Source organism: Melanostigma gelatinosum (assembly GCF_949748355.1).
Source record: "Melanostigma gelatinosum genome assembly, chromosome: 4".
In the NCBI taxonomy this organism is placed as follows: Eukaryota; Metazoa; Chordata; class Actinopteri; order Perciformes; family Zoarcidae; genus Melanostigma; species Melanostigma gelatinosum.
The window spans coordinates 12,179,833-12,193,016 of NC_136637.1; the positions used below are offsets into that span (position 1 = coordinate 12,179,833).

A 13,184-nucleotide genomic window follows, 5' to 3' on the forward strand; every position below is an offset into this window, starting at 1 on the left:
TGTAACACGTCTTGAGAAGAAGCATCCACACCTGCACCCCCCCCCCCCCCCCCCTGAGCCTCAGTAAATCTATTAATGGGACCAAAGCCGAGTCACAGATTCAGCCGGTGTCTATTGTTTTTATGCTCGTTATCCGGGCCTCAGCTGTAAAGGCCCGCGTGCGTTAGTCAAAATGCAGACATTGAGCTGCCTCATTTTGGATCGTTGTCACCATATTTGGCCTGCATGTTGGGCAGTAAAGCCATTCAGTTTTATTTGCGTAACAGTGTTTTCACACCCTTTAAACCTGACACGGATCTTTATTGTAGCAGTTCGGTCGACTCCATAGATTATATCAAGTCATATATGTGGAACGTGGATTTCTTAAAATATAGTGGTGATTTACCCCCCTTTCAAGCTCGTCTACCTCCATATCACTGCTTGTTGCATAGCCTGTAATACAAATGAAATGTGTCTTAAGTTTCGATCCTGTTTCTGTTCTCATCAAATCAACTCTCCTGCAGGTAAACAACATTTTGACCTAATTCAAGAGACAGAGAAAAGACAAGGATCGTGTTAATGAATGCTCGGCAGAGAATAAGACCTTTTTTCAAATGAGAGTTTAATGGAAAGAAGAAGAAAAAAAGATCATGCACTGAAAAGACTTACCTATATCTACATATAAAACGCAGACAAACAGTGTGCTTCGTCGCCTCATCAAATTATTTATAGAGCATTAAGACAAAAAGATAAAGATAAAAACAAGCTAAAGCGAAGCGGTTGAGACGGCTTTTATTTTTTGAACAAAATCCCATTCATTTATGGAAACAAAATCCTTGTCTCTCAGATTGTTCAATGCAATCTGTCCCCGCCCTCTAGCCTATCACTGATCACTGCCCCGCCCCAAACAACACATTTATACCACACACAACACGCACACACAGTTATTTCGGGACAACCAGACACCTGATAAAGCTAAAAACTGAAACCGATTGTGTTTTAAAAGTTTTGAAAATGTAAAACATCGAACTCTAAATGAAACCAATTGAATTGTCTTTGCAGCAGAAGTCATGTGAGAATCAGTTATCCCTATTTCTGACCCTTATAACAAAACTCCAAAGGAGTTCATTCTGCTTTAGATGCATATTATTTGATTAAGGCATGTTAAATAAATAAAATATTTACATAATTACCCTAAACCCATTTCAGTTTATGCAACTTCTGACTACAATCCAGCATCCTCTCCTGTAAATGGGGGAATAAAAGTAATGAAAATGTCAATGCCATGAAGTGGTGGTCCTTCGCGCAGACAGAATCGGGAGTTTTTGAGGGAAGAGTGACAGCTCTTTGTTGGTGAACAGATATCGGTGGCGATGGTGAGGGAGAAATAGAGAGAGAGGGAGAGGGGAGAGAGAGAGGGAGAGACCTAGAGTGAGAGGAGAGAGGGGGGGGGGGACTCCTCCTACCAAATTATTCAGACTGGGCAGGCTTTGCTCTCTTCACAAATAGGACACGGTGCTCAAATCTAGGCAGTCCCAACCTGACCTCGAAGCACTAAGGAACCCCTGACTGGGAAATCGGGAGAGAGAAATCACCAAAAAGCAACAACAAAAACTTTGTGTCATTATTTTTGGCGAGTGTTCACCCTGTAGCCCCCCTCCCCTCCTCCCTCCCCACCGCCACCACCACCATCACCACACCGGTTTGTCGCTTCATTTGGACTATATCTTTTTTTTTTTTTTGCTGGAGCAGAGACATTCACGGGAAGAAGGAAAAAGCTGGTGCACCACCTACCTCCTCCCGTCCCACCCATGTAGTCGTTTCTTCGTTCTTCTTTTCTTCCAGTTTCCTTTTGCGCTCCGCCGAGGAGGTGATCCGAATCTCTGGGGCTGTGTTGTTGTTTTGGGTGCCTCTCTCAGAGCCTCTGAGCCCATTTGGATGCGCGGAGAGAGCCGGGCGCAGCGCTGCGGTACAGTATATGGAAGTTGTGGGCTGCAAGACTGAGGCAAGCAGTTGCAAGTTGCGTCCAGGACCGGGAGCCATGCTTTTCCACGGGATCTCCGGGGATCACATCCAAGGGATCATGGAGGAGATGGAGAGAAGGTCGAAAACGGAGTCGCGCCTGGCGAAGGGCATGCAGCTCAACGGGAGAGAGTCGGTAAGAGCATTGATCGACCCGTGTTTGAATTCATGTTTTAACCTGCACAAACGACGACCGTGGCACCGTTAACGTGCCAGGAAATGTACATTTGTTTTGGGGTGAGTAGAAGAGGACTTGTCAATTACTTCGTTGTGTTTAATTGTGGTTAAATAGTTTTGGTCTAATTCTTCATCCAAAATGAATTGTCTCTGTTGAAATCTATTATTCAAATTGCTGCTCAATTCTTCTGCACAAAATAATTACTAAAAACATAAACTGTCTGCAGCTTAACATGCAGCTGTCTCTAAATATATTTGAAACACACATTACTCAAATAATACGCTGTACATCAGAATGGTAATATTTAGTTTTGTGGACAAATCTATACATTTTAGTTCTTGCAATTATGTAGCTGACAAAAAACATTCTTGAATGATATAATTATTAATGTAACCTTTAACTGGAAAAAATACTACAATTATACCATTTTAAGTAGGCCTTTATTCAACACTTTAAATATATGTTTCTCACCAAAATTGTTGCAGTGAGTTTGTTGTTTGCTTTGATTTTAATGTCGACGTACACGAGGAAGAGATTAAACAAATACAAGATTAAATCTCCTCGCTATTCAGTCAGTTTCTGAAACACAAGTTGTTTCATTGATGGTATCAATTATTTCCTGAACAGACGAAGCCTTGTGTCCACGAAATAAGCCAAAAGGCCTTTAACAGATAAATAAAAAATGAGTTCAATTTGATGTCCAGAAAACTATACTAACATCCTGTTGTTTGTGTTTTACATGATTTATGTTCCACCAGTCTCTCGAGGGAAGTAGTTGCCATGAGCTCTGTTCTCTCTCTCTGACTCAGACCATGCCTTCTCTGAGCCCGGAGAAGCCTGCTCTGTGTGCCGGCTGTGGCGGCAAGATTTCGGATAGATACTACCTCCTGGCCGTGGACAAACAGTGGCACCTGCGGTGTCTCAAATGCTGTGAATGTAAACTAGCGCTGGAGTCGGAGCTAACGTGTTTTGCCAAGGATGGGAGTATCTATTGCAAGGACGATTACTACAGGTAAGACAAATTAAGGTTACACATATGTGGAAAATCAACAGAACAGCTCAGGAAAAATATTTGTGTCTCCGTCTCTCTGTCACGCACGCGCGTGGACCCACCCAAAGTTGCTGTCTTTATAGAAAACAATATTTTATCATGTTAAATGAACGAACAAATATTTTGGAAAAAGTATGTTGTAAAGCCACAATATCTACATTGATTCAACATGCTGCGGCTGTTCATCTGGAATTATGTTGAAGTCTTTTTGTCCAATTAGGCCTCATTCTTGTCTGAATAGAATCATAACACGCTCAGGGGCCCTGCATGCTATTCATGGGGAGGAAGTGATGATATGACATTTTACTTTAATTCCTTTGTGCTTCAGATGTAATAGTTGCTATGGCTCTGAATGTAATGTAAACTGCATAGCTTGTATGAGTCAGCCTACCAGGAACAAAGGAGTACAGTACAAGTATACTGTGATTGTTCAAATGTAACCTGGCTTTTGTCAGCATGCAGCCGAGTGCAAAAGGCTTAATTATGGAAAATAACCAGTTAAAAATGCAGTTATGGGTCAGATATGTCATTTCATATTTCATATGTTGAGCCATACACAGGCCTAAATGTTATTTACAATGCACTTTAGTCGTAAAATACCCAAGAAAGAAAGCATATGCTGATAAATGCCAAGGCAAAATGTGTTCGCTTTCGTACTATGGTTCCGGCTTTTGTCTAACTGTAGAGCGTTGTTCCTAATGTAAGCTATATGCTGTCAAGAGGTCAGCAATAGTAGGCTTCATCACTGAGACGGTAGACTGGCTTTTTACTTATTCAAGAGAGGAAATATTCGTGCTAAGAGAATATTTTTACACCAAAGTAAATGTGGCCGATATCGACCAGCCTTCCCTCAGTGATAGGCCAGATGTGGCTATTTTAGCCCAGAATGTCTTTAGGCCTGTTATATTATTGTTACACACTAGAGCTTTATCAGACACACACACACACACACTGAAATGCACGACAGAAACCTAGTTAGCTTATTTGAGCCTGTAACGGTGCAGGTTATATCTCCGTCCCTGCGTTTGTCCATTTGGGTCTCTATCTATGAGGAGTCTTGACGATGTGTCTGTTCCAGAAGGTTCTCCGTGCAGAGGTGCGCGCGCTGCCACCTCGGGATATCGGCCTCGGAGATGGTGATGCGGGCGCGCGACTCCGTGTACCACCTGAGCTGCTTCACGTGCACCACTTGCAACAAGACGCTGACCACGGGCGACCACTTCGGCATGAAGGACAGCCTGGTGTACTGCCGGCTCCACTTCGAGACGCTGGTGCAGGGACCGGACTACCACCAGCAGCTCAACTTCGCTGAGCTGGCGGCCAAGGGCGGCGGCCTCACCCTGCCCTACTTCAACGGCACCGGTTCGGCGCAGAAGGGAAGGCCCCGCAAGAGGAAGAGCCCGGCCATGGGGATAGATATACCCAGCTACAACACAGGTGAGGCCAACGGCGTGCTGCTCAGGGGCCTCGCAGCAAGTCAGGAGCACACAAACACGCACATACCACCGACGTTTTTCATTGTTAGTTTTGATGCAAATGTAGCTGTAGCCTCCAGACCTTGTTGTAAGCCTATAGGGACAGTGGAACTCACAGCAAAAACACACCGAGCGTTTTACCAAACTGAACTCTAAGATTCTCCTCATGTAGGTTAAATCCATCTGGGGCCCACTGAAAGGACCTGGCAGTCTAGATTGTCCTCGGACATTGCTGACCTGAAGATTCGTCGTATCAATTACATTTTAATGTTTTAAAAATACGCCAAAATATATATTTTTAATAAAATAAAATCACTCACAAATGAACATGACGAAATACAGTGACTACGTAATACAAATAAAAACAAATCTTGGATTTCTTTATTTTTTTGACGCAAAAGACCTTGGTTTTTTAGTCCAGACGGTTCCTGAATGCCTCATCTGTAACAGCCGTGGGTCTACCTTGCATGTCTGAGATGAATGCATCTCTCCTGCAGGCTATGCTAATGGAGGTGAACTGTGCCTGTGTGTAACGGCGCCCGCAGCCGTGGGGCTAATTGATCTGCAGCTTTCGGTCCACGCGTCTCTAACGCACCGTTTTTTTGTGCTTCAGACTGTGGCGTGTGTTGCGCGGGGAATGATCGAAATTTGACCTCACCGTCAACCTGCATATCGACTTTTATAATTAAGACTAATTTCGGTCAAAATAAATGTGCAGAATGGGTGTGAAGGGGGTCAATGTAGTTTGGGACTGTTGCGTAAAAGAATTGTAGACTCAACCATTGTTTTGCACGTTTTTTGACTTTTGCTGGAGGACTGAAAAAAAAACAAAAAAGCTGGAGTCACAGTCAACATTAAGCTACTGTTAAATGTAGGTTTCATTTAAAAATCTTGCATTGAATCGCTGAATGTAACGCGACCCCCCCCCCCCCCCCCTGCAGCGTCCCCATTTTGTTGTCGCTTTCTGCAAATTAGTGCGCGGTTGACAAAGTTTGACATTGTGCGCCAAGTTTCCTCTGTTCCCGGTGAATGGGGAGGAATAAGGGTAATCTGCGCGTTAATTGTTCTTCGTTAATTGAAGGTGACGTTGGAATCCCCGGCCTCCTGTGCGGCGGTCAGCACAGTTCTCAGGGAGGCCAGGGGCTCTGCAGCACAACAGTGTGCAGTCACCGCTCCGGTTTGTTATTCACAAACACAATTCCAAGAGATTATGCAAATGCTAAAGTTCTCATGGATGCTTTAATAGGAAAATAACCATTCTAGCACTGTGCCTTTTCGCCCTTCTATTTAATAGCAAGATATGCCTACTAAAGCAAAGCGTTGAAATAAAATAAGATATAAAATATAGTGCACCCACAACAGGTAAAAAAAATCCCAGGAAAAGAAAATCCCACAGAGAAAGACATAAAATAGCGTAAAATATCCCTGTGAGCTCATTATTAGGCGCCACAGACAAAGTAAAGGTCCCAGTGGGAATATTATATTTCTCATTTGGGATATTAAAATAGAATAAAATAGACTAATCAATTGACAATAGAATAATCAATCTATCAGCATTAATTGTATTTGTTGTATATTTTGGTTGTAGAATAGAATATTTTCTAATTTATAAATCGGCTTATTGTCTTATTTAAACTCAAGGGGCATGCCTTTTTGGTTTCTTTTTGTTAAATGTTCTAATTATGTGATACATCTATGACCTTACAGCATTCAAACCAGTCCATAAATGAAGAAAATAAAAATTATAAAAAGATAAATTAAATTAGGGAACAACTGAATAACTATTGTCCAAAGTGCTCTTTTCCCCATGTTGTTCTGCAGACCAGGAGGCTGACTTTCATGAAAAATAGGAAGAGGTTTTGTATGAGGTTTTGTTTCTGCTTTAGCGAGCACATTCATGCTTGTTGTCACCAGGGAAAGGTGTGTGTCTACTGAGTATTCCACTGCGCTCTGTAAAGTTTGGTCTTGTTTGGATACAGAGACCCCTAGTGGGTAATATCTAGTGAAACGCAATCCAGTGAAGGCTGGAAGAGAAGAACACAGATGTCAATGATCGTCTTATTGATGGTGCGTTTAAGACAAAGTCTCATATAACAAAAAACATAATTCACGGCATATTGCATATACCACAACATACATAGTTTGATGAATTGGTATCTGCCTCATTAAAAACTGATTTGTAATTTGATTAAATGAATCCCTTTTTGAAAAAGTGTTTGCGCTGCAACTTTATGATGAAATGTTGATGTAAGACTTTTGTTGTTTTATCATCCACTGAGGAAAACGACTGGTCAGCATTTCGGTTACATGGAGACAAGAAAAGCAATACAATCTACTCCATAATTTGGAAATCCTAAAAATGCTACTTTTGCACTTAACTAAGAGCAAAGATCTTGAAAGACCAATTCTAACGTAAATAATCGTTTCTATAGAAATATCATAATCAATAATCAATCTATCAGCATTAATTGTATTTGTTGTATATTTTGGTTGCAGTCATATAAATGTTCAACAGTCAGTCACGTGCTAATTTGCAAGTATTTATTCGGCATTGGAATTTTCTGTCACAATAGAATTATGCAAAAATTGTGTTTGTAAAACAATCGTGAAATAAAGTGTTCAGATGTTTTGTTTTCAATGCAGTGATACACTGTTTATTCACAAATGCATTTCATTTGGTGGATGCATTTTTGCCTTTTACCGTCTTTAAGTATTTTACACATACAGTGCTAAGCTATTGACAAATGAGATCCATTAGGCCGATTAGTCTTTGCAAACACAAGCAGAAATAATTTAGCCCGGCCCCATTGAATGGGTAAAATACATAGTTTTGCTGTTAAAAAATCGAATAACAAATTAAACAAAAAAAACACAATAATAACAACTTCCAAGGCGTTACAATACATTTCAGTCTAGTCAGTTCAGGGAGTTCCTTGACTGTCCCTTATTCACATATTCTCATTGTTTGTTATGAATATATCAAATTTTCATTATTGATCATGATGGCATAAGACAGATCTGTTCACATAGCAAGTCAATGGAAATGCATGAACTTTGCACAATCAAGCCCATATGTGACCGCCTTAATCTACGCCAATGTACGCTTGACTGTGTCTTGTCTTTCGCTGCAAAACCGGACCATGTAACAAGATATTTAATTTAATATTGAGCCTTAAAAGGAGTGTAACATTTAATTAGTACCCGTTGCAAATAACCACATTTAAAGCAGTGATTTGAGTAACGTTACCTTTATCGTAGAGGAGGGATTTTATTTATTGCCAGTTAGTTGTCATATCATAGTCAATTGTTGAGCACAGTGAGAATAAATTCAGACGCAAAGTTTTTCATGAAAGTGAATGAACATTTGAATGCAGTCGTTCCATCCGGACTCTGATGGAACCCCTGTGCTCTGCTCTCTGCCCTCTCAGGCTGTAACGAGAACGACACCGATCACATGGACCGGGACCAGCAGTCCTACGCCCCAACACAGAAGACCAAACGCATGCGGACCTCCTTCAAGCACCATCAGCTGCGGACAATGAAATCCTACTTTGCCATCAACCACAACCCAGATGCCAAGGACTTAAAGCAGCTGGCCCAGAAAACAGGCCTCACTAAGAGAGTTCTACAGGTAAGCAGAACGCCATTTTTCTTACTGATCTGATCAGCCCATATCTGTGTGCATCTCACTCCTCCTCCATGCCCCTGTCATTTCACACCAATATTATCATTGAAGTCATCTTTTTGATTTTGTTTGTTTGGTTGGCCCATGTAGTCATTAGATGTATATCCAGGGGTTTTTGAACAGAAATCTTGTAGATTCTTAAATGTTTTTTTGGGGAAAGAAATGAGAAAGGTCGTTCATAAGCGTAGAAAAGTAAATGTAAAACTGCAGCTGATATTATTAATAATGAGAGTGCACATGTTCTTTTTTTTATCTGTGGAACAGAAAAAGGGTGTAATTCAACTCTCACAGATATAAATTTAAAAAGACAGGATTATTGTTTTGATTTTTGCTATCAAAATCCACATTCTTGTATTCAGTGTTCAGGAGCTAAATGGTTCATTGTTATCTGCCCCTGAAGCTCAAAATAATGTTTGAAAATTTCCATATAAAGATTTATATACATAAGGCGAGGGCAAGTTGATACGGTAATAGCTGTGATTACTTGATATGTAAACCACTGTACAAATGATATGATACTTTCTTTTTAAAATTTTATCTTAAACACAAAAAGTAAAAGCCACACTGGGATTGGTTTGCAGGTTTGGTTCCAAAACGCAAGAGCCAAATTCAGAAGGAACGTTTTGCGACAGGAGAATGGAGGTGTTGATAAGGCTGATGGCACCTCACTCGCTGCACCCTCATCTGACAGTGGGGCCATGACCCCCCCCTCCAGCACGGCCACACTAACAGACCTGACAAACCCCTCTATCACTGTAGTGACCTCCGTCACCTCTAGTTTGGACAGCCATGATTCGGGGAGCCCTTCACAAACTACCTTGACAAACCTTTTCTAACAAGCTATCTTTAGCGGACAGATTTTTTTTAATCTGATTTTATTTTATTATCATTTTTTTTTTTATGTTCCTTTATTTTCTTTCCTCAATTTACATTTTATTTTTTTAAGTGCCACCTTTAAATCTACCAGAGACAGCTCCTTGGAACAGAAAGTGCTGTACTGTGTACACAAAACAAGAAGAACAAGAGCAAGAACAGCAGTGACCACATTAAAACACAAGGAAATCATTTTAATGTGTAGCATTTGAAACCACATGGCAGCCGTGTCTGTAGTTGACTTAAAGTATGCAGGGATTGACTTTTGGACATTTTTTGAAGTGGAAGTTAAAGAAAATGTTCATGGATCCCGCAGTTCATCGGAAAAAAATAACTAAACATGAGCTTGTCTGGAAAACTAGATTTAGTTTTTTACTTGATTTGACTTTATTTGTACATTTTGTATTGGATTATGATAAAACAAGCCCTTCCTAATTTATGGTTAATTGATACATTTTAAAAAGAACATGAATATTTTGCCCTCGGAAACCTGTATTTGTATGCACTGTGTTCGCACTATCCAATTCAAAGATGTTATTTCTGTTTGGGAATAATTTGGGAAATAGACTTGTAGAATGTTCTGTGTATGGGTAACTCCAGAAAACAGGCTTAAATTATTTCCGAATGTTTCACTCTTTAAGACTGAGTTGGATGGAATCAGACATTGAGATATCTGGCAGAGCTACATGTATAACGTCTAAATTGCATTATAAGCGCCTGACCATCGCAGCTTAAAAGGCAGGTAGACGCTGAAACCACAACACATTTATTGTCTTGATCTACTGTGATAAAGAGAGAGAGACGCCAATCCCACAATCTGTACAGTGGTAACTGTTCAACATGTAATGCAGTGGCATTGATAGAAATGGTTTGACAATTACAAATCAGCTGGAGAAATTTGGATCGGAGAACAGTTCATGCACGCTGTTGCAATCGATTGTTTTCATGACAGCACTTTGTCAGATTTGTTGGCCTCATAGATTAACCGTAGTCGAATGGATAAATCCTAGTAAACGTATACAGATCCACAGCTAAACTCAATTGCACAGTGACAATATACTGCCCAGTGAAAAGTGCATTATTGTTTTTACCATGTTGCTCAGGGTAACGATGTGATTTTAAAAGGGAAATGGAGGAGGGGTGAGAAATGAAGTGGTTTGCGACGTTGCGGACTAGATTTGTAGAGCGGACATGAACATTCAAATGACCTCAGATAGGTGGAGTCGCAAGAGGCAGCCAGTGGGAAATCATTGTCCATGTGTACTCCCTTTTTGGCCATATTTATACTTTCTTCAATGACACTTGCCACTGAACAGACCAAAAACATGTTTCTTCTGGCTGAAAGATAGAGAGAAAAGAAAGACAGAGCAAATCTTCAATGGAGTTAACACATTTCATTGTGAGCGTCACAATTTGTTCTATCGTAGAACAAAGTGGTACTCTTGATCTACTTCATGAAGTAGATGCCTAACTCAGTTCTACTATGTGCCTTATGCTATAACTTGGGAGAAAGTTTGTGAAATTCAGGATATATGTGTTCTTTGTTAACTGATTCACATCCTTTTGACGCCTCACTAGTTTTGTACTGTTTTGCATCTTATTTCCGAAGATCTTTTTATGGTGTATCCTGTTAAAAAGGGGGCAGCGATGTCATAGAAAGCATTTGTGCACTCTTTCAGATATAGTTGGGTAATCCAAGAACCTTATATATTGATCTTCGTGTTAATAGTTGAGTACAGTAAGTGTTCTATCAAGATTGTCCATGTTTCCCTGTTTCTTGATAAAGATGGTGTATAGAAACTATTTCCCCTTAAATATTTATGGACCAAACGGTTGTTATATATCTGATTAAATTTGTGTGAATAAAAATACTTTGCTTTAAATGGGTTTTATTTTTCATTACACTTGCCATTTTTGTGTTCTATCTTGAATACGATTTTTGTTTCTCACATCAACAAACAAGAAAGCATTCAGTTATTAATGACCAGTTAAACGTCCTCATTTTTGCTTCCATTTTTAATTTCTATTTCCTTTTTTATGATGTTTATGGTTTTTAACGTAATGCCCCATGGATTTGCATCTAAACCCTGCAATCAAAAATATGAAATTGCTTTTTAATGCATGAACATGGCTTTCAATTTGAAATCAAAGGAATGCTGCAAAGCACATATTGACACATATATATATCTATATATAGTATATATTTATGCATAACATATTGGTAAGCCTAAAATGAAGTAAGAGTAAATGCAGACCCCGTAAAGCCAGGTTGCTCTGTAGTTAATATATTCTTACTCTATCGTTTCTTTCAGGGAGAACAAATCTTGGGGCATTACAGCCATACATCCCGACGTTTGAAAATTCCCTAAAGTATTAACAGAAGGGGAAAACTTTGATGGGAATTCCTCACCATTGAAGACAAAGACAATATTAGGATAAGATGATAGCATACTGAGAACAAATAAACAACCAACATAAAACCTGTTTGAGTTGCAAATGTACAACAGATGATTTTTTAAACAAAGGTTTGTCTTGAATGTTTGAATCCATCACCGGAGGAGACCTCACAATGTACGATATTCATGATATCAATGTGACATAAAAAAAAACAACACTTTCTGTATTGGAATGGTAAATGAACAAAACTGATGATAAACTGTATTGTAACATAGTAACAAACAAAACTCACAGAAAGGCACAGGATGTGATTAAAAGACAGCAGGAATCCACCATGACAAGCGTGTGAAACAGACGGTATGGATGTTATTGGTACGAACACACACACACGCACTACACACAACCTTTCTCCCACTGCCTTGCTCCTATATAAGCACAATATATACACATATATATATACCCACAATCTCTGTTCTCCAACTGTTAAATTCACACACGCATACGCAAATGCACACACGCTGCTGCCCCCATACACCCCATCCAAGAATCAGCTTGCTAAATAGAAGTTTTCTTTTGTCACAAGTGTCATTTCGTAAACACATGGCCTCCTTGAAACTCGGCAGCAGGATGCCCATCAAATATGATGAGTGTATGAAGAGGACTGCAGAGCTGGAGCTTTGCCATCTGGCTGTACCGAGGGAAGGAAGTGAAAAAACAAAGCAGATAAAGAAGAGATTCTCATTTTGCATGCGCCTCATCATCTTGATAACATTTTTCTTGAGATGTATATTATTTCCTTTGATTCATTGTATGATTCATTGTCAGCTGCAAAATAAAGCATATGAAAATGATGTCCCTGATGCCGCTCCTATATATTATAATACAATTGTTTTTTTTTTTACTATATATATATATATATATCATATAAAACAATCACTTAAGTTCTTTTCCTCTCAAACTAAAAAGATTTAAGAGCATAGTCACACATTTGCACACATAAATGTTTTTGTAATGAAGACTAAAAACGATCAAGCATCATTGCAATGGGCCGGTTTGATTGATAAATGTGAAAGATGGACAATATAATATGCAAACTGAAATTGGCAAAACATGACTGCTTCAGTTAGTTGTTTGGCAGTCTCATTGGTATGAATGCTGGGTATGTAATGTAAAGAAGGTGTGTAGTGGAAAAAGAGAAAACAAAAAGAGAAAGGAGGGAGAAAGACCGACGCCACATGGGGACCAGTAAACAGGCTGGTGTTGAATTCCAACAATGTGGGAAACAGCAAACACTTCAGTCAGTCCAAGAGGAAACCTCAGTCGCCGGGGTGCCTGTGCGCTGTGGCAGCAGGGCTGTGTTCCCCAGGTCTGATGGGAGGACGGTGGGCGGGTTGACACCACAGAGCTACAGGAAGCAGGGGCTGGAGCAGAAACACAAACAAACACAGCCAGCCCTGCTCAGTTCTGGAGCAGCGAGATAAAAAAATATATATTCTGGACAGCGTCATGGCCCCGTGTTGACAA

General features: G+C 40.0%; 1 protein-coding gene across 4 annotated transcripts; it reads left to right on the top strand.

Moving 5' to 3' along the window:
- Nucleotides 1-1,527: 1,527 nt before the first annotated feature.
- Nucleotides 1,528-12,260, top strand: lhx9 (LIM homeobox 9). 4 transcript variants are annotated; one of them, XM_079266967.1, is made up of 5 exons: nt 1,528-2,137; nt 2,938-3,191; nt 4,309-4,667; nt 8,134-8,336; nt 11,576-12,260. In XM_079266967.1, exons 1-5 carry the CDS (start codon nt 1,958-1,960, stop codon nt 11,630-11,632), a joined length of 1,053 nt encoding a protein of 350 aa, XP_079123093.1. In that variant the 5' UTR covers nt 1,528-1,957; the 3' UTR covers nt 11,633-12,260. The 4 variants fall into 4 exon arrangements, with proteins under 4 accessions (XP_079123093.1, XP_079123094.1, XP_079123091.1 ...); XM_079266968.1 differs by having other exon boundaries at nt 2,989-3,191; XM_079266965.1 differs by lacking the exon at nt 11,576-12,260 and adding an exon at nt 8,972-11,134.
- The last annotated feature ends 924 nt before the right edge of the window (nt 12,261-13,184 follow it).